Genomic DNA, 18,940 nt, shown 5'->3' with positions numbered 1-18,940 from the left:
ATGCTAGTTGTTGTCACCGTGACGGCAAACTATGCTCTTCGGAAAGTTGTGAAAAGCTCTTAGAAACTCTTTGCGATGAATGCATATGGTAAATGAGGAATAACTTTGGATACCCTTAATGCCCACAATGACCACATCTTTAGCATCTTTCAAATGACCATGTTATTATCTTAAAGCCCCATGGTGTAACTTTCTAGCCAAAAATAGACATTATACTGAAAAACATTCAGACGTGTGAGCAGGCTTCCATCTCCACAGACTCTTACTTGGCCTGGAAGAGGACCTCCACCTGGTTGTTTCCATAGTAATTTAGTTTCTTTGGCTGTAATACTCCACAGTATGGCATAAAACGTATCTATCTCCATGGAGAATGTTCTGAAACCTCTAGAATGTTACACAGTGTTGCTTTAAAGGCTCATATTACACTATTTTCTGATGTATGTTATAATGTTTACTCACCATATACATACCTGGAGTTGCTTCATTCACACATAAACACACAAACCCTGCATAATTATGTTGAGTTCTTCTCTCAAACAGAAAACACTCTGTTCCACCTTGTGATGTCATGTGGTAATACAGGAAGTGCTCCACTGTGTTTTTAATCTCCACACACCTTCACTAGAATCATTTGGATAATTTCAGGCATGGAATTGTCAATCTCTACTGAACTAAACGTAAAAGGCAGCTGTGTTAATTGGAAAACTACCACTTCATGACATCACAAGGTGGAACAGAGCATTTCGAGCTTTGCAGATGTACACAGACTAATAATAAAAGGTTACTCAAACATGTATGAATGAAATAAAACACAACTCCAGGCATGTTTTTGATGAGGTAACAACATTATACCATGGTTTAAAGTTCACAAGAGTCAAATTTGCATAATATAGGACCTTTAAACTACATCAGACCTATCGTCTCTAATTCTATCTATTTTACTTCTCAAAATCAAAATAACTTCAGCCAGCATCACAACACCATTTGCGTTTTAACCTTATCAAAAGCATCTTATTCAATCTAAAATCTCGACCATCCGTCTTCTGAACCCGTTTAGGCCTGGCGTTGCCCAGAGAATACTCCTCCCAGTACTTTAAATTGCTTCTTCCCCCTGCTCCTGTGGGACCCTCCTTCATGTGATGCGGTGATAAGGAGCAGGCAGGGATGCTCTTGTCAAGGCTGTGTGGGCTTTTCAGAGCGTTTTGGAGCAGCATTTTCCTCCGCACACACACTTTCAGCTGTTGACCCATCCATGCTCCAACCCTGACTTCAGTGAATGCAAGGAAAGATTTAGATTTTCCTCCAGTTCAGAATAAGTAAATATTTGATGCAATAGGATGTCACTACTAAGTCAAGTCCTGTACGCTTTAGGGTAAGTTGCAAAAGAGAAATAAAATCTGTCAACTGGACAAAACGTTGTAGGAGTGAAGACGTTTCGCTGCTCATTCTTCAGTTCTGGTCAGATTGTTGATGGACACTGTCTTATATCTATCTGAAGGGAGGAGCTAACTACACTGAAACTCAAAACCCTATTGTTTACAGTTTCTATCTGTAGGCTAGGTCTATTGCGTCAGAGTCCTACTTAGCATAGTCTTTCAAGCCCCTAATGAGTGGTTTCACACCTAATAGCAACCTGGCTAGCCCTATTGTTTTCTTTGTTCAATAGAGCCATAAACAATGTAATGTGGTCTACTCCATTCAGCGTAGTCAAGACTGCAGTGATCGTCACATTGGAGAAACTAAACAGACGCTCCATAAGAGAATGTACCAACACTGTCGCGAGAGCTTCTCTGGGCCCCAGTCTGCTGTACATCTCTATCTCAAAGACACTAACCACTCCTTTCAAGATAGTGAGATACAGATCTTAGCCAAAGAAAATACATAGTTTGAGAGGGGAGTTAAAGCTATTTTTGTTGGGAAAGATGAATCTTCCTTGAACAGGAATGGGGGCTTGAAATGTCATATATTCCCTATCTATAACTCCATCCTCAGATCCAAAGCAAAACAAAGACTACAAAGAAAACAGTAGCGCTAGCCAGGTCGCCAATAAGAGTGAAACCACTCATTAGAAGCTTGAAAGACTGTGACTATGATGTGCTATGTAGGACTCAGGCACAGTGCACATTTAGGGTAGCAGAATAGACCTAGCCTACAAACAGAAACTGTAAACAAAAGGGTTTTGAGTTTCAGCTCCTGTCTTCAGATAGATATAAGGCAGTGTCCACCAGCAATCTGACCAGAACTGAAGAGGCGGTTTGGATGAGCAGCGAAACGTCTTCACTCCTACAATGTTTTGTTCAGTTGACAGATTTTATTTCTCTTTTGCTATGGATTAGGTCTGGACGACTGAGGGATTACACACATATCTTTAGAGTAAGTTTACACCAAAACGCATCCTAAACTAAACCAGGACTAGAACAGGACCAAACCGAGATCAACCCATTACCAAACAACCACCAAATGAAGTGTGAACCTGACTTTCGTATAGTGCCCTATGGCTACGTTCACACTGCAGGCCACATCTGATTTTTTTTTACCCATATGTGACCTGTGTATCTGATTTTTTCATGTCAGTGGGAACACCTCAATTCTCTCAAATGTTCTCCTGCTCATCCAAAATGTATTTAAAAAGTCAGTGTCAGTGAAGCGGCTCACATTTGTGTCCCGCCACACTTGGCTCCAACTCTACACCCACACGCTCCTCCAAATGGAAATGACAGAAAGAGCCCCACAAACTGCCATAACCAAAATCTTTGCCCTCTTCCTTCTTGACATGTTTCGCAAAATCACTCGATTAAATAAATATTGGCTCCAGTTGCTCTAACAACTTGAAATAGCCACAAATACGCCAGGACTGAGATGAATTGGGGCCACGCAAACACAACGCGCTGCATGCGACGGTGTGTTCTATTGTGTGATGCTGTGTTGTGTTGTGCGCCTGTAGGTCACTTCATAGCTGCATTCCATTCACAATAGAGAAAACAACAGTCACATTTTTGTTGTAATGTCAACAACTACACAAAAAAATAGATACAAACAAAACCCTACAGCGTGAACATAGTGTGAAGTATTTTACTGAAGCCATTACCTAACGTACATTTTACATAAAAGTTTCTCTACTATATTTAAAACAAAATTTCCTTTAATTATTGAGCTTTTTAGTCGTCTAAACAAGGGGTGTTCAAACTTTTCTCATTAAGGGCCACATATAAAAACACAGACAAAACTGAGGGCTGATTGAGGGACACAGACTGGGCATCAATACAGTGAATACTTCAAATCTACGTTATTATTACAGGTTAGACTGAACCACTAGACCTTTATTCATGCTTATATCCTCAATGAGACACATTAAATATTTGATATGGGATTGTTAAAGTAGATTTTCAAAAATGTACAGAAAAAAGTAGTGTTTAATGTAATATGGGACAATTCACCTGGAAGCTTGAGGACTGAAAAAATTGGTTTGAGTGCGCATTTATCCCCCGGGCCACAGTTTGGGCACTAATTTTTTAGACTGGTATGCGCTCTCACTCCCATCATGGGCCAAATTAGACTTGAGGGGTCAAGTTTGGGCACCCAGCTGTAGTCTTGAAGCAGGTTTATGTGTTTCAAATGGTAAAATGACACAATTCAAAAGATCAGTTATAGAAATGTACGTCAAGTAATCCTGGTACAGTCAATGATTTTCCCAGTGAAGATGACACCCTTGACAAAAACCCATTGAATTCCACTAAACATCTTCTCAGTACACCGCTGACTCACCCAGCATGATGAGAGTGGTGGTGCCCTGCTCGTTGCCCGTGGGGTAGGTGGCGTATTCACAGGTGTAGCGTCCGGCGTCGGCCATCTTGAGGTCGGAGATGCGGATGGAGGGGTTCTCGAGGCTGTTGTGCAGAAACACCACTCGGTCCTTGAACTCCGGGTTTGGAAAACTCTGGCCGTACATGGGATGGTACACCGCGATGTTGTCCCGCTGTCCATCTATGGGCTCCCAAATCCAGGACACCTACAAACAGAGGCAAGGCAAGTGGTGTTTTATTTCACTCTGTAAAGAAAGCCACTAGAAAATGCAGAACAAAACAAATATGGAATAAGATCTGTGTCAACATAATGTACTTGTGAGTCAATCCAAGCTGACAAACCTACTACTATTAGCTAGCTCCATGGACACAGACCAAGTTACAGGTCAAGTTTAGCTTCACGTTTAACTGTTTACATATAGAACAGTTATATAAAATATCCTTGTACTTCACCATTGGAAATATTATACATTCATGCCTCCCCTCAAAAGTACTTTGGGACAGTAGCTTGTCCTTGGGGTAGGCACTTTGCACCCCTAACCTATGCGAGCAAGTAATAGGTGTTTAGCAGATTGGCAGCTACTTCATGGCTATGGCTACAAAAGTAACTAAAGTGAATAAATAATGTAATGTAAAAAGCTTTGTATATCTTAAAAAAGTTTGTTGAAGCGAGACATTATATGTGGCTCCATTTCACACAATGGCGATTATTTCTGGAAGCTTTTAAACCCAACAATAATAACACACATTATTTCTGTTATTTCTAGAGTCTTTACAACAATCAACATTTCCAATGTGCTGTTCAAGTAATTATTCCATCAGATTATCTAACAAATGTACCAAGGCTAAAATAATGGAGCAAAAGTAATTCTTGCACAAAAACCTTGAAAGCTACTTCAAAGCGGACCATGAACCAAATTAGTTGAAAGCCCCGATGAACAATTCTCTGCTATTTAATATAATTTAGACAAAAAGAGTCAGGTAGTGATATGCGAACGACTGAGTAATTCATAAATGCTAAAGCGCACACCGGCATAGCCATTAGCACACCATCTTCGTCAATTAAAACTGCCCGAAACACGAGCCAAGAATCTATTTGCAAATAAATCAAAATTCTGTCTGCCTTACAGATGCTCTATCAAGGTCCCACTTTATTAAACTTCAATTACCACCTACATTTTTCATGTTTGCAATTCAAATGGTTACTTTTTGAATCATCCTATACTGGCCATAATTGACAAAACCATTGTTAATTAGCATAGCAGCTACGTGAGTCATATCCTTATAAATGCCATCACTGCGTTTTTAGCCCTGGCCCATATAACTTAGGGTGGAGCAATAATACATTCAAGCAAGATTTTATGTTCAGTGGATTCTCTAACACACTTTATAATTGACATCAGGATGGTGCCGCACAGGTGCTGCTGAAATATTGAGAAACTGGCACCTGCATATTGAAAAGGCAGGCATTATACATTAAAATCCTATATAAAGCCAGAAATTATGTGTGGGAAAAAAAAAGAGTTAATGTTACAGATGGTAAGAACTCAAAATGGAGGAGGTTATTTTGACAGAAGTGGATGCAACAGGAGTTTTGCTTGATAGTTCCTGCTAATTATTGTCTGACAGAACATAAGTGATGGCTACAATATCACAAACATAGACTGCATAAAGAAGTGGACTAAGGGAGTGCGAGCTGAATTCCTTATTTGAAATTCCGACTGCAAATATCATAGCAACCAAAGAGCCAATCCTATGCGAGGTTGATGAAAGTAACGTCCTTTCCCACCTGCACCGCTGGTTTTGGATGGAGTGGGTGCTTAGCAACGCTGTCAATCAAACCTGTTGTTAAAGCTAGCAAGCGGGAAAAGAAGGCGTCTGATTTGTCTGTTATTAATGTTCATATCTTGATTATGGAATAGTGAAATAAAATTACCAGGATCATATAAAGCAGGTTAATAAGGACATTTAAAGATCAAAATGGCTCACTACAGCAGTTGCTATGTCCATTTATACCTACAGTCTATTGTCACAGTTAAAATGTGGCATTACGTGAAGCAATTGAAAAAATGCGGGCAGGTCTTGCAATGAAATGAAAGGCTTATTCTTCAGGGGTGAATGGTGGCACATAGGGCTCAAATACCAATGAATGCTAAAGCCAGTCCTCACAATAGTTTTATTTCATGATATGTATGTCATTTATCTGCTCTATTCAACAGTAACATGTAAAAGAGGTTGTTTTGAGGTCGCCAAATGCTCAAAAGAAAAAAAGTTTGACAATATCCAAACTGTTAGCTCAGATGCCTGTTTGGTTCCTTTGCGTTTCGACATGTTGTAGCAGGTAAAACATTTTGCGAAGTTCCTTAATCCACATGCAATCCTATGGGACTAGCAATTGTCTTGATGTGACGTAACAACATCATATCTCAATCTATTTTTCTCAGCCATGAAAAGCACTTTTTTTCAATTTTTTTTTTAGCTTTTGGAGAAATTTAGCCTAACACTGAATATCACTTACTCTCAGAGGTGAAGCAGTCGACACAAAAGTACCAATACTAATATTTAAAATAACATCTATGGTTACTGAAGTGTGACCTGGAAACAACAGGCGACAGTAGCTCAGCGTTTGTCCACTGATCCGAAGGTTGCCGGTTCAAATCCCGCTCTCAACATGCGTGTGTGAAAACATTTTTATTTATTTTTTTCTTAAATTTCAGAAGAACTTTAATGGTGCACTATGTAACTTGTTGTATCCATGGAGATGCTGTTGTTTTGTTTGGCATGTTCCACTCTATGGCATTAACCCTAACTCTATCATGAAGATCAGAGAGAGAGATGAGAAGCAAGTGTGTGTTTATTTGTGTTTAATTTGTAGTTACACTTTTAGTAAGATTTCCACCTATAGTTTTATAAATGCAACCTCAGATCTATGTTCGTCAAGGTCTTTTTAGGCAATGAAAACACCTACAATTGAATAACTTTAATGCCATACTGTGGACCATTCTAGACAGAGCAATAAGTCCTACATGCAGACGTCTCTCGCTCCTGAAAAGTTACATAGTTCTTATTTAATAATGAGTCAAAAAGTCCATTGTTTTCATTGTTCCTATGGCTTCTTAGCTCAAGCTTTAAACCAGTCAAAAAGAAAATCCATACCCTATTCATTTCAATAGGACACGCGCTTTATACAGTTTGTCATCTGCAGATATGGAGCAGAGAGAGGCCGGCCCAGAGGAAGCCAATGATATTTGAGATCAAGTCGGACTCAATTAGTGTGAGCTCCTCGTTAGCTGGCGGCTGCGGGGAAATATCACAGAGAGACGCTCTTTTGGATTTGTATGTGGACAAACTGCCTATTGATCCCATTCCCTTTGCATCCGGAGCAGAAGTCCAGGGATTGAAAACGGATGTATGTGTCCAGTACGAGCTAATGGATCTGGGTTCTATGGGCAAATACACAAGATGGATGGATGGTAAGAGTCAGATTTCCTTGATTACACTGTACTTTGCAATGAAATATCTAAAAAGGTAAATTTACAATAGTTTAACCTGATGATTTGTGTCAGTGACTGAAAAAACTTTATATTTTAACAATATTCACAGTAGTTGCTCCCATCTGTATTAAATAGAATTGTAGATTACGCGTTTGAGCCATAGACTATATATATAAATGGCTAGTCGTCCCGTTTTAAATAGGAAGTGAGCATGGGTGCGCTTCCTCCTCCATCGACTCGTTCCAGTTCACTTTATATTGAAAAACTGTAGTTCTTCTCTCCATAATAGCTGCTTTCCGGCTTGTTATTTTGGTCTTGAAGTGTTTACATTAAGGCTTTACATGATCCTGGTATTTTTATTTTGCTATGTGTCGTTAAATAAAGATATGAACGTTAATAAAAGACAAATCAAGCACCTTCTTTCACCAGCGGGATGGGGTGTTACCTTCAACAGCCTGGCTCTGGATGGATCTGGATCTCTATGTGTATGATTCAGAGTTTACATTTTTCAAAGAATCACTATTATGTACAAGGGCTTGAACTTGTGTAGTAGTTAGTAGATAGTACTTGTATAGTCCCACCTGTGTGAGCTTGGTCTTGCCTCCTCCGTCGATGAACTGACAGCGCAGATCCACTGACTCTGTGGGATAGGCCTCCAGCTCCTCCTCCACCCGCACCTTCTGAGCCACTGCACCTGCAACAGACACACAACACTCAAGTTAAAGCTCAGACAATGTTTCAACATATTTCGATCAGTATTTTACATTTCATTCCTGTTAAACCGCAGTATTGATGTAAAAGGTTTTCATAACAGAAGCAGATCCATTGACTTCAAGTTTAAAACTGTACTGAAAGAGCCTTTAAAGAGTTTCTCTGTACCCAGCTTTCTTTCTCTCTCTCTCTCTCTCTGTCCTCTTTCTCTGTACCGCACCCATTCTCTCCCTCTCTCTCTCTCTCTCTAATCCCTGTCACCCCCTCTCTTTTCCTCTTTCTTATGCCCCTCTGTCCTCCTTTCTCTCTCTCTGTCCATGCCCATTCTCTCCCTCTCTATCCTTTCGTCCCCTTTTCCTCTCTCTCCGTCTTTCTCTCCCACTCCCTCTCTCTTGTTACCCTTTCGTTGACCTTATCTCTCTTTTTCCCTCCCTCTTTCGCTCCCACTCCTTCTCTCCCTCTCTACCCCTCTCATTGACCAACTCTCTTCTATGCCCTCCTTTTCTCTCTCCTCTCTCTATTCCTCCCACTCCCTGTCTCTCCCTCTGTCCTTCTCTCTTTCTCTCTCCCTCTCGTTGACCCTCTCTCTCTTCTACACCCTCCTACACTCTTTCTTCTTTCTCCCACTCCCTGTCGCTCTCTCTCCTCTCTCTCTCCCACTCCCTCTTTCCCTTTCCATCTCTCTCTCTCTCTCTCTTTACCCTCTCGTAAACCCTCTCTCTCTTACTCCCTCCTCCTCTCCCTCTCCTCTCTCTCCCTGTCCCTCCCTCTCTCTCCCACTCTTTCTCTTTCCCTCTCCCGCTTTACCCTCTCGTTGACCCACTCTCCTACGCCCTCCTTCTCTCTCTCCCACTCCCTCTCTCGTTCTCTCTCCCTCTCATTGACCAACTCTCTCTTCTATGCCCTCCTTTTCTCTCTCCTCTCTCTATTCCTCCCACTCCCTGTCTCTCCCTCTGTCCTTCTCTCTTTCTCTCTCCCTCTCGTTGACCCTCTCTCTTCTACACCCTCCTACTCTTTCTTCTCTTTCTCCCACTCCCTGTCGCTCTCTCTCTCCCACTCCCTCTTTCCCTTTCCATCTCTCTTTCTCTCTCCCTCTTTACCCTCTCGTAAACCCTCTCTCTCTCTTACTCCCTCCTCCTCTCCCACTCCCTGTCCCTCCCCCTCTCTCTCCCACTCTCTCTTTCTCTTTCCCTCTCCCGCTTTACCCTCTCGTTAACCCACTCTTCTACGCCCTCCTTCTCTCTCTCCCACTCCCTCTCTCTTTCTCTCTCCCTCTCTACCCTCTCGTCGACCCTCTCTCTCTCTTTTCACCCCCCTCCTCCTCTCCCTCTCTCACCTACAGCGGCTCACACAGTTCAAACACTCAGCAGGGCGCCGCTCTCCCCCAAATTCACACATTTCCCAAAATAAAACTGACAAAGCACAAAACGCACGGGCTTCCTTTAAACTCCTCACACTTCCTCGTTTGTATGCGCGGCCTGCAGGAAGTGAATATGCATTATCACAAATATGGTTTTAGAACGGGTTTTAAATGTGTTTTTTCAGAGCGTCATGTGAAGAATAGGTCATTAAAGGCGTCGCGGTTGAAGGCAGCTGCCCCTAGTCTCACTGCGCTAGAGCCATCAGCGACACGCACAAACAACTTATTCAAATCAGATACATTTATAAACCAGTAACTTTGGCTGAACATGAATCCTTGATGAAGCTGTGGAAAAAAAGGCACATGGGAATGCAACAATTTTCCACCAAGCGCTTGGATTTTTTAAACGATTTGGATTTTTTACAGAAAGAAATCGTGTTCATTTAACGTTAAAGAGGCAGGATTTTACTTCTACGGGGCATTAACTGCAAACACATAATATCTATAGATCACCATGTTACCTTTTATTGTTTTGAAAATGATGTATTCGCCAAAAACAACGTATTAACATGTTTTATAAGTTTTGCTTTTGTTTCTGAGCCTGAGTCTCACCTCTCTTTGCTCTCCAAGTTAAGTCACTCCCCCTTCAGAGCATGCATCCCACTAATGAAACTACGGCACGTCGCATCAGGTTTGTAAAGTTGTTGTGTACACACCTTTCTTTCTCTCCCTCTGTTCTCTTTTTTTCTCCTCTTTCACACCCCCCCTCTCTTGCACCTCTTTTTTGTGTCTCTCTGTCCCACACTCATTCTCTTCCTTCTCTACCCTTTTTCTCTCCCATTCCCTCCTCTCTCTCTCTTTCCCACTCCCTCTTTTCTTCTTTCTCTCTCCAATTCCCTCTCTTTTTCTCTCCCACTCCCCTCCCTCTCTCTTTTTCTCTCCTACTCCCTCTCTCTCTTTCTCCTACTCCCTCTTTCTTTCTCCCTCTCCTACTCCCTCTTTCTCTCTCTCCTACTCCCTCTCTCTCTTTCTCTCTCTCCTACTCCCTCTCTCTTTCTCTCTCTCCTACTCTCTCTCTTTCTCTCGCTCCGACTCCCTCTCTTTCTCTCTCCCTCTCTCATCTCCGAGTCTCACCTCTCTTTGCTCTCCACGTTAAGTCACTCCCCCTTCAGAGCATACATCCTGCTAATGAAACTAGTGCACATCTCATCAGGTTTGTGGAGTTGTTGTGTACAGTTTTGTATCACACTGTTGTATATTCATGTAGCAGTGTCGTGTGGCACCAGGCTTGTGGGCTGAGCATTTCACACAATCTTACAGTTAACAGTGAGGTGGGTTCAAATCGACAAAACATCGTAGAAAACTCAAAAAAATGGGTTTAACGTAACGCCTTCTCTTTAATGTATGCTGCATTCAGAATATGTCAAAATATATGATCTCTGGTGGAGGATAGACTGTCCGATACTTGCTTAATAACATGTTCTGTCTCCGTGAAAGCAAATCGAGAAACGCAACATAGCCAAGTTACAGGTCAGATCTGTGGAGAAGCAACCTCAGTTACAGCACGGATGCACTCTGGTCAAAGCAATCTCCACGAAGTCCAGCAGGAAACGTAAACTTCACCAGGGCAACTTTAATTCTTTACACAGCCACCTGTGTCATATTTGATCCTTGGTGTTGCACATGTGTCCAATCGATTCTGTGCAGTGGGTGTTTTATTTAACAGCATTTCAGCAGCACCGTAAATATACTATTTGGTCAAGTGCTCTACAAAATATTTGCACAGCTTCAAGTATCAGCTTTTCTTTGGGCTTCTGTAATAGTGTTGCCATGTGAACCGTGTGTTTAGTTGGTTAATATCCAGCTCCGATTACGGCTCACTTCAAAATATTCAATCATAACCACACAAAGGACAACTTGGCTTTCATACTGACCCTTTTACTGTATCTGAATTGCTTTAGATCAATAAAAAAAAGTAGTAAAAGCAGTTGTGGCGTTGACTGAGAAGATATTTCACTGCGGTCCAAGCTCACAGATTTATGACCCACACATTATTCTGAATGACAGAAACACTCACAAAGTCTTTACAGTCTGCACAGAACGAGAGGCTGATTAATCACTGCCGCTGTAATGGTTTTAATCAACATAAGCATTAGCGCGCTAGACACAACATGTCTGTCTGCGTAGCCTTACTTACTCGGGACATAGTGTTCAGAATGCATTATCTCACTGTTTCATCGCACTGTTGGAAAAGCCAGAGTTAAGTTATAGCTAAGTTAACTTATAAATGAAATATGCAAATTCACACACAAACACGCCATTTTAAAGATGTCTGGGAAACTATTGGGCCTAATGTTTTGGACAGTCTTTTGTAAACACGTTGCTGTGGAGCATCTTCTGAAAACGCTAAGTTTAGGTGAGTTGAACTTGTGTAACTACAGGCCTATTTCAGCTGCTTTTTTGTTTTGTTTTTTTGTTTTTTGGATCCTGGATGTTTTTCAGTCAGGTTACAAGTCATTTCATAGCACAGAAACTGCACTTTTAAAGGTTTTCAATGATTTGTTTTTGTTAACTGTTGCTGGTTTGTTTGCTTCTAGATCTTACAGCTGCTTTTGGCAAAGTGGAGCACACAATCTCATTTGGAGCACTGTAGTTCAGCTCCTACCTGACAGACAGGTCCTTTATTATTAAATCTGGGCACTCCTTCTCCTCACAGGCCCCGTGATCTGGAGTTCCCCAGGGCTCTATTCTTGGGCCAATCCTGTTTTCTATGCATCTTCTGTCGTTGAGTCAAATGAAAAAAACATGGGATATCATACCATTTTCATACTGACAATTCCCAAATCTATTTGCTGCTCAAGAAAATCAATAACAGTTCCCTGGTAGCCCTGTTGAAATGCTTGGATGATGTCAAGGCTTGGTTGCTATGATTTTTTTTATTATTATTATTTTTAAATGAATGAGTCCAAAACAAAGTTGTTTTTAAACCAAGCCTTCTTCTAATTTTCAATTGAACAGCCACCAACCCTGGCATCATCACTGATGAAGATTTTAAGTTTGACAAGCAGATAAATGCCGTGGTTAAATCCAGTTTTCATCACTTCATCTTTTATCTAGACTCAATTTGGTTTTATCTTTTAGTGACTTGGAGTGGGGGATCCATGCTTTTATTTTTACACATCTTGACTACTAGCCAAGATAAACAGCCACACTTACAGTTAGTCCAAAATTCTGCAGCAAGTCTATTAACCAGCAAACATCACAGAGAACACATCACACCCATTTTAAAATGGAAGAGAGCCAGTGCAACAATGATAGAGTTGATTTAAAATTTTGATTGTTTAATTGGCTTGGTTCCCACCTATATCTCAGATCTCACTGTTCCCTACAGTCGTTTTCACACTCTGACGACCAGCTCTAACTTATCGCCCAAAACCGGACTGAAAAGCAAAGTCACCCCCAAAATTTCAAATCCTCTCCATCGTCACATTAGGACCGCCCCTTCAGGTGATGCTTTGAAGTGTAGTGTGACGCTCTCAGGCCTGAGAATAGTGCGCTCCTCTGGCTTATTGATTTAATTTTCTATAGCTAATTTTCTTTATTGCTCTTTTATTTTATGCTATATTTGATGTAATGAGTTCATTTATAGTGTGGCTAGTCTGTGCAGCACTTTGGAGACTTGGAGATTGGTACAATGTGCTAAACAAATAAAGTTAGATTGAATAACCTGTGGTCCCAAAAGTTACACAGGTATATTTTCTAGATAGACTTCTTCTTGAGCTATAGATCTCACCACCCAGGCTGGATCATGGTAACTGCATTAAAACCCTTGTCTAATACCCCTGCATCTTTAAGCACTGAGTGACAGCTAGCCTCTTCGTCCCAAGCTATAGTCCCGTGAGGAAAAACTGATAAGGAGCATTTCTTAATCCCACTCCCATATCCCGCGTCCCTGAGCACTGTATGGATTATGAAGCCTTCAACTCCAGTAACTACGGCGACAACACCGGACCCACCCACCGCGTAAACATGCCAATTATAATCTCTGTCAGACGCTCTTTACTAACAGGAGTGAGTTAAACACACTCTTCTGCCTTTGTGCCACGGAGCATCACTATCTCCGACAATGATGGCAGGTTAAATTAAAATATCAATAGTGGGGAATGCAGGCTGTTATGGTGAGATACAGAGACGCTTTACTCGAGAAAATATCACTTTGTCATTTCTGTCAATGAAGTACTTAAGAAAAAGTATCTATAGGAGGTAGCTGTCATTGTGTTTATCCCCGCCATAATGATGCACTGTAAAAGTAAACCGCTTTTCGATTCGCCGTACCCCGGAAGTTGCCGTGGACGCCGCCATCGTCATTCGGGTTGTTTTATTTTGCATGTTTCTGCTGATTTTCACAGTAAAACTCGCAAAATCTCCATTGAAATGAACAGGATTCCAGCTTAAACATTTATGTCAGTAAAAGACTTCGGCGGAGAGTCCAGCGTCTGCTCGTCTACATGATGTTTTTCCTGGAATTGTTCACAGTAAGGCATTAAACTGGTGACGCCAACATGTCAAGCAACAGGTCGGATTTGTAGAGCGGGGAGAATGCTCGCAAATCAGAATTTATGGTTTGATTTTCATGGTTTATTTAGACGGCAAAAACACCTGTGGTTGAATAAATGCCAGAAAAGCTATACATCTCCATGGAGACAAGCAGGCCTCCACCAAAAGTTACATACTGCATCTTTTAAATCATGTGTATCTAGGGTATAATTATGATGTTTAACGTTACACATTGAATTTCTTGATTGGTTTTAATAGGGGGAAAAAAAATAAAAAATCACACAAGTTTCTAAACCGTTGCCATGACGACGCAATAGTCCACTATATGCACTATGTTTATCTGGCTGTATTATATTATGTTGTATTGTAATCTTGTTAATATAGATGTTACCTTTTGCGCAAAATACTTTAAAGGTAACATGTTAATCTAAATATGTCACACGTTAGCAGTTAATACCCCACAGAAGTAAAATACCCCGTCTTTAAGCTTTACTAGTACTTATAAGATCTTGTTTTTCCACAAATACTTTAACTTTTAAGCTTTAAAATTCCCGTTTCTTCATCATACGCTGTGCCTCTTCGTCTAACTCCGGCTTCTCCCCTCCTGTGTGTTGTTGTGAAGCCACAGATTTGAGTACGTGTCTGAAATCCTGTATCTAATCTCACGGATCATTTATCTCCAAACTCCACATGCAAACGGCGCTGAATGCAAAGTGTGCCTCTGTACTTGAAAACCGGTAGCATTTCTCCATTTTAATGACTGGAGCTAGCTAGTGCTATCGTGCGCTTTAAGAGCTGTGGCTAATCGGAAAGAGGCAGGCAGTCCACTGGTGTGCTCCATCCTCCAGTGAATACAAAGAATTAAGTCAATCCTTCGCTTCACAAGACCCACTCTGAGAAGACGCTAATAGTGGTTATATTTGAGAGGAGCTGTCTCCATGGAGATGTCATTGCTTTGCCTGGAATATTTCACTGTACGGCATTAAAATGTAAATGATTTTGATTGAATTTTTAGCGATCACTAGTAATTACTAATTAAATAAATGGATAAGGCTAATGTCATACTGGCAAAGCAATAAGATCTCCATTGATTAAGATGGCCTGATGCAGAAAAGTTACACAGTGCACCTTTTTTATGTGTAAATGTAATTATGATGTTTTTACTATAACACAAACTATGAAACAGCACCCTCTTTCAGTCAGATCTTCTCAGTCTTTAACGCAGTTTAAGACTAGACTAAAAACCCAACTCTTCGCCCTGGTATTTAATACTAGCTTGACAGGATATCTTGGTGTTTTATTGTTATTTTCCTATTTGTTTTTTGTTGACTTTTATGTGAAGTACTTTGGTCAGATCAAGATGTTTTAAATGTGTTAGATAAATAAATTTGAATTGAAAAAAAAAAAAAACCCAAAAAACAAAATGCCTGGGAACACCTTGGGGTCCCATCAGAGGAGCTGGAGGAAGTGTCTGGGGTGTGGGAAGTCTGGGAGTCCCTACTTAGACGGCTGCCCCTGCGAGCCCTGGATAAGCAGAAGAAAATGGATCGATGGATTAAAAAACAAAAAAAATTATTTATGCAATAGTTGGTTTGGTCCCAGCTCCCAAAGGTGAATGTTGTTGTTGTTGTGTCTTTGGGCAAGGCACTTAATCTGCCTTACTGCCAGTGTTAGGAGACTTTGGATTGTAAGTTTGTCAATGAACCTGGTACTTTTAGCTCAACTGATTGACAAAATTAATGAGCACCAGTATGACGTTTGGGTCTGTAACATCATCTGAATTCAAATGCATGTTAATATATATCAAATGTTTAGTTACCGCTCACTTCTACACATTTTGCCGAAAGTAGACCCCATCTGAACATGCGCGCCACCCCTTTAACTATTCCATCAGAATTACACTCAATTCTCTGTCAAAAAAAAAACAAAGGCCACAAACCCGGATTGAATTTGAATATAAAAGCTTTTGGATAATTGAACACTTTCGAACTAAAAATCGTCACGGCAACGCATTTCTATGAATGAATCTACATTTATCATTTTTAGCTATTCATCCTCCTCTTCTTCACTGACTTTTTTTCTCCAAACGGGGCTTTTCAATTTGCAATTAATCCGAGCTGTAATCATATCTTGGTGGTAAAAGCGCACAGATGTGGGTTGCTAACACCGCTCGCGTATCCTTCCTCTGCTTTAGTTAAACGCATTGTTTATGGGGGTCCCCGCTAATGAAAAACCAACACAAAATGCCATCATTATGAGCTGTCAAATGCCAATTAGTGGTAATACAGCTCCCAGTCTGCAGACCATGATACAAATGAACCATGCCAAGTCATTTTTTTTTCCAAACGGTGCGCGTTCAGCTGGATAGATTCCCCCTGTGTTAGCGAATACCGCGCTCCGTCCGTGCCCCCCCTCCTTCCCCCTCATTGGTTTGCCTGGTGACCTGTTAAATGGCTTTAATGACTGTGACATATAAAAGCCTATGGGAGCGATCACATCTGTCATAAACATTTATCATAAGCTCTAAACTGCGCAATCAGGTTCTAATGACGACAGAGGGAATGGTGCTTATAATAAATACAAGTGGATATATGGGATATGTCACAGGGGTTCAAAGCTCATAAATATTGATGTATAGGCAAATTATAAACAACTCAGCATAGAAAAGGATTTATTTAATTTGCTTATTTTTATTACGCTCAACAATATCCAAATACAAGACCGCTCGTTCTTCCTCAGGCCACAACCTTTAGTTTCGTGTCAACATCCTCTTTGCTAAAAACGTCTTTCTGCCATGTTGTTCCCTCATCAAAAACACACCTGAAGAGGTTCGAACCCTCTTTACGATTGGATAATACAAGGACGTTTCTTTGTTATTAATTGAGACTTCTATGTTTATGCAAAAATATTGAAAAACTCACAAAGAACAATTTCTAATACATGTAAATGGAAGAGATGCACAGTGATGTGAAAACCCTGCTATTTAACTCGCTCCAAAGCTACACACAATGGGCCTGTCTCTGTGATTCACCGCCAAAGGGCTGGGAAAGATAAAGAGATAGAGGTGGAGAGATGCAGTGCGGTGTTCTCTAAAATCAGTGAGACTGAATGTTATTGTTCCTATGCATTTTAATGGCCATTTTATTGGATGAGAAGCATAAAGTAACAGCCAAGCATCATGTCCCATTATGTTGTTTTAGGCAGTAGTAGTGAAGGTAATGACGTATGAGTAGTAAAGTGCTGTACTTAAGTTGAATTCTTAGGTATCTGTACTTTACTTATGTGGATTCTACAGTGGATACTTTTTACTTTACAACATTTGAGAGCAGTACCTGTACTTTCTACTCCACTACACTTTTGAACAGGACTGAAAAGTAAAAAAGTACTTTTCATATGATTTGAGGGGTTATTTTTAACATGTTCGTGGTAACATCCTGACTATAGTTTTGGAGTTCAAGCTTTGCCTTTGAGCAAACAAAAATAAATACACAAAATTCATGAGAAAAATTAAGAAATTGGTTTGTATTGCTACTGTTAACCAAAATATGCATCTTTTTTTTTTAAACCAATATCACTACATTTAACACTTTAACAAATTAACAACACTAGTTTAAACCGGTACTTCAATACTTTTTTCATATGATACTTTTACTTGAGTAACTTTTTACCTCTATCGGTACTTTTACTTAAGTAACAGAATTGAGTACTTCATCCACACTTGTTAGGCAGTAGGATGAGAACCATGTGGAAACAGCTGAATCTGTGTCAAAGTGCAACATCAGAGTTAGAGAAAGGATTAACGGAGCTCACATTCTCTTGTTTTTATGCATTGTCCTTTTAATAATAGATAAAAAAAACAAAAAACACTCATGTTTCAAAATCATGCAGAGAGTCTTGAAATCTACTTCTGCTTCATCCCGTCACATTTGCACATTGAACTAAAATGATACATCGTTCCTGTGACTGTCACTTTCTGGCGAGATCGTCTCACGCGCATTTTCGAAGGGACACATCAGTAATCTTCGGCTAACACTCAAGCTAGCAGACAAAGTCATTAGCGTCATCTCATGTGAGGCTAGGCGCGCGCTAATTCTCCATCTTCCAGAGCACAGCGGCGGCGGGGCATCATTTAATAAAGCCTGACACCCACAGCACCCTGACCGGCCCAAGCACCCTCTCGTGTTTCGCTCCAGTGATCGCAAATCCCCTCGTATACGGTCGCAGAAAGCACCCTCACCGTGTCTCTCTCCACCCCCCACCAAACAGCCAAATGCCACAAGCCTCTAAATGTCAATTAACTGAGATTCATGTTGTGAGCTTAGACAGCGAGCAGGCTCTTCTGTCTACTACCTCCCTCTTATTTGATTTGCCCATTTACATAGTTGAGACAGCGATAGCTCCGCAGTGAATGGGGCGCAAATTGTAAGTGCTGGCAGGTAATAATGGGGAGGAGGAGAGATTGGGGTCAAATGAAAACGCTCTGAGCAATTTAGCAGACGAGAAAAATGTTTTGAGCTGCACTGTAAAAAAAACAAAAAACATCTGTGGTTTTTACAGTAAATCTCCGGCAGCTGTGGTTACCAGAGACTTTCGGTAAAAATACAAATATACAGTATTTGAATCCCATTTAAATTAAAAAAAAAAAAGTTAATTTGCAAAACCATGTTGTATATAAATAGAACCTTTCCTGTATTTTTTTTTTTTTCTTTTTTACATGAAATTAATGTTTTTTATGCACCGATAACTAGTCAAATTAACAGGGAAATATATAACGAAAAACTAGTTTAAACTCATAAAACCACAGTAAAAGTTTGTATTTATTTATTTATAACTAATCTTTTTCTGTATATTTTGCATCGTCTCTTCATTAAACGCAGTATTTTTATGTGTAAATAATAAAGCTGAACTGTAAAATGTACTTGTTAAACCTGCAAAATAATTACTTCTACTGCTATTATTGTAATTGTGACAAGAGACAAATATATCACTTTGGAAAACGCATTTAACATATTGGT

General features: G+C 40.4%; 1 protein-coding gene across 2 annotated transcripts in view; it reads right to left on the bottom strand.

Moving 5' to 3' along the window:
- pvrl2l (PVR cell adhesion molecule related 2 like) overlaps positions 1–18,940 on the bottom strand; it is a 568,718-nt gene that overhangs the window by 306,532 nt on the left and 243,246 nt on the right. For both annotated transcript variants that reach the window (XM_055225158.1, XM_055225157.1), the window contains exons 2-3: positions 7,879–7,991; positions 3,766–4,009 (exon numbers count right to left, since the gene is read on the bottom strand). In XM_055225158.1, the coding sequence (XP_055081133.1) occupies positions 3,766–4,009; positions 7,879–7,991 (357 nt within the window). The remainder of the gene's footprint in view (positions 1–3,765; positions 4,010–7,878; positions 7,992–18,940) is intronic.

This window comes from Periophthalmus magnuspinnatus, chromosome 11 (assembly GCF_009829125.3).
Source record: "Periophthalmus magnuspinnatus isolate fPerMag1 chromosome 11, fPerMag1.2.pri, whole genome shotgun sequence".
Lineage (NCBI taxonomy): Eukaryota > Metazoa > Chordata > Actinopteri > Gobiiformes > Gobiidae > Periophthalmus > Periophthalmus magnuspinnatus.
Note: the sequence above shows the minus strand (reverse complement) of the source record. Positions and strands in the feature narration are given on the sequence as shown.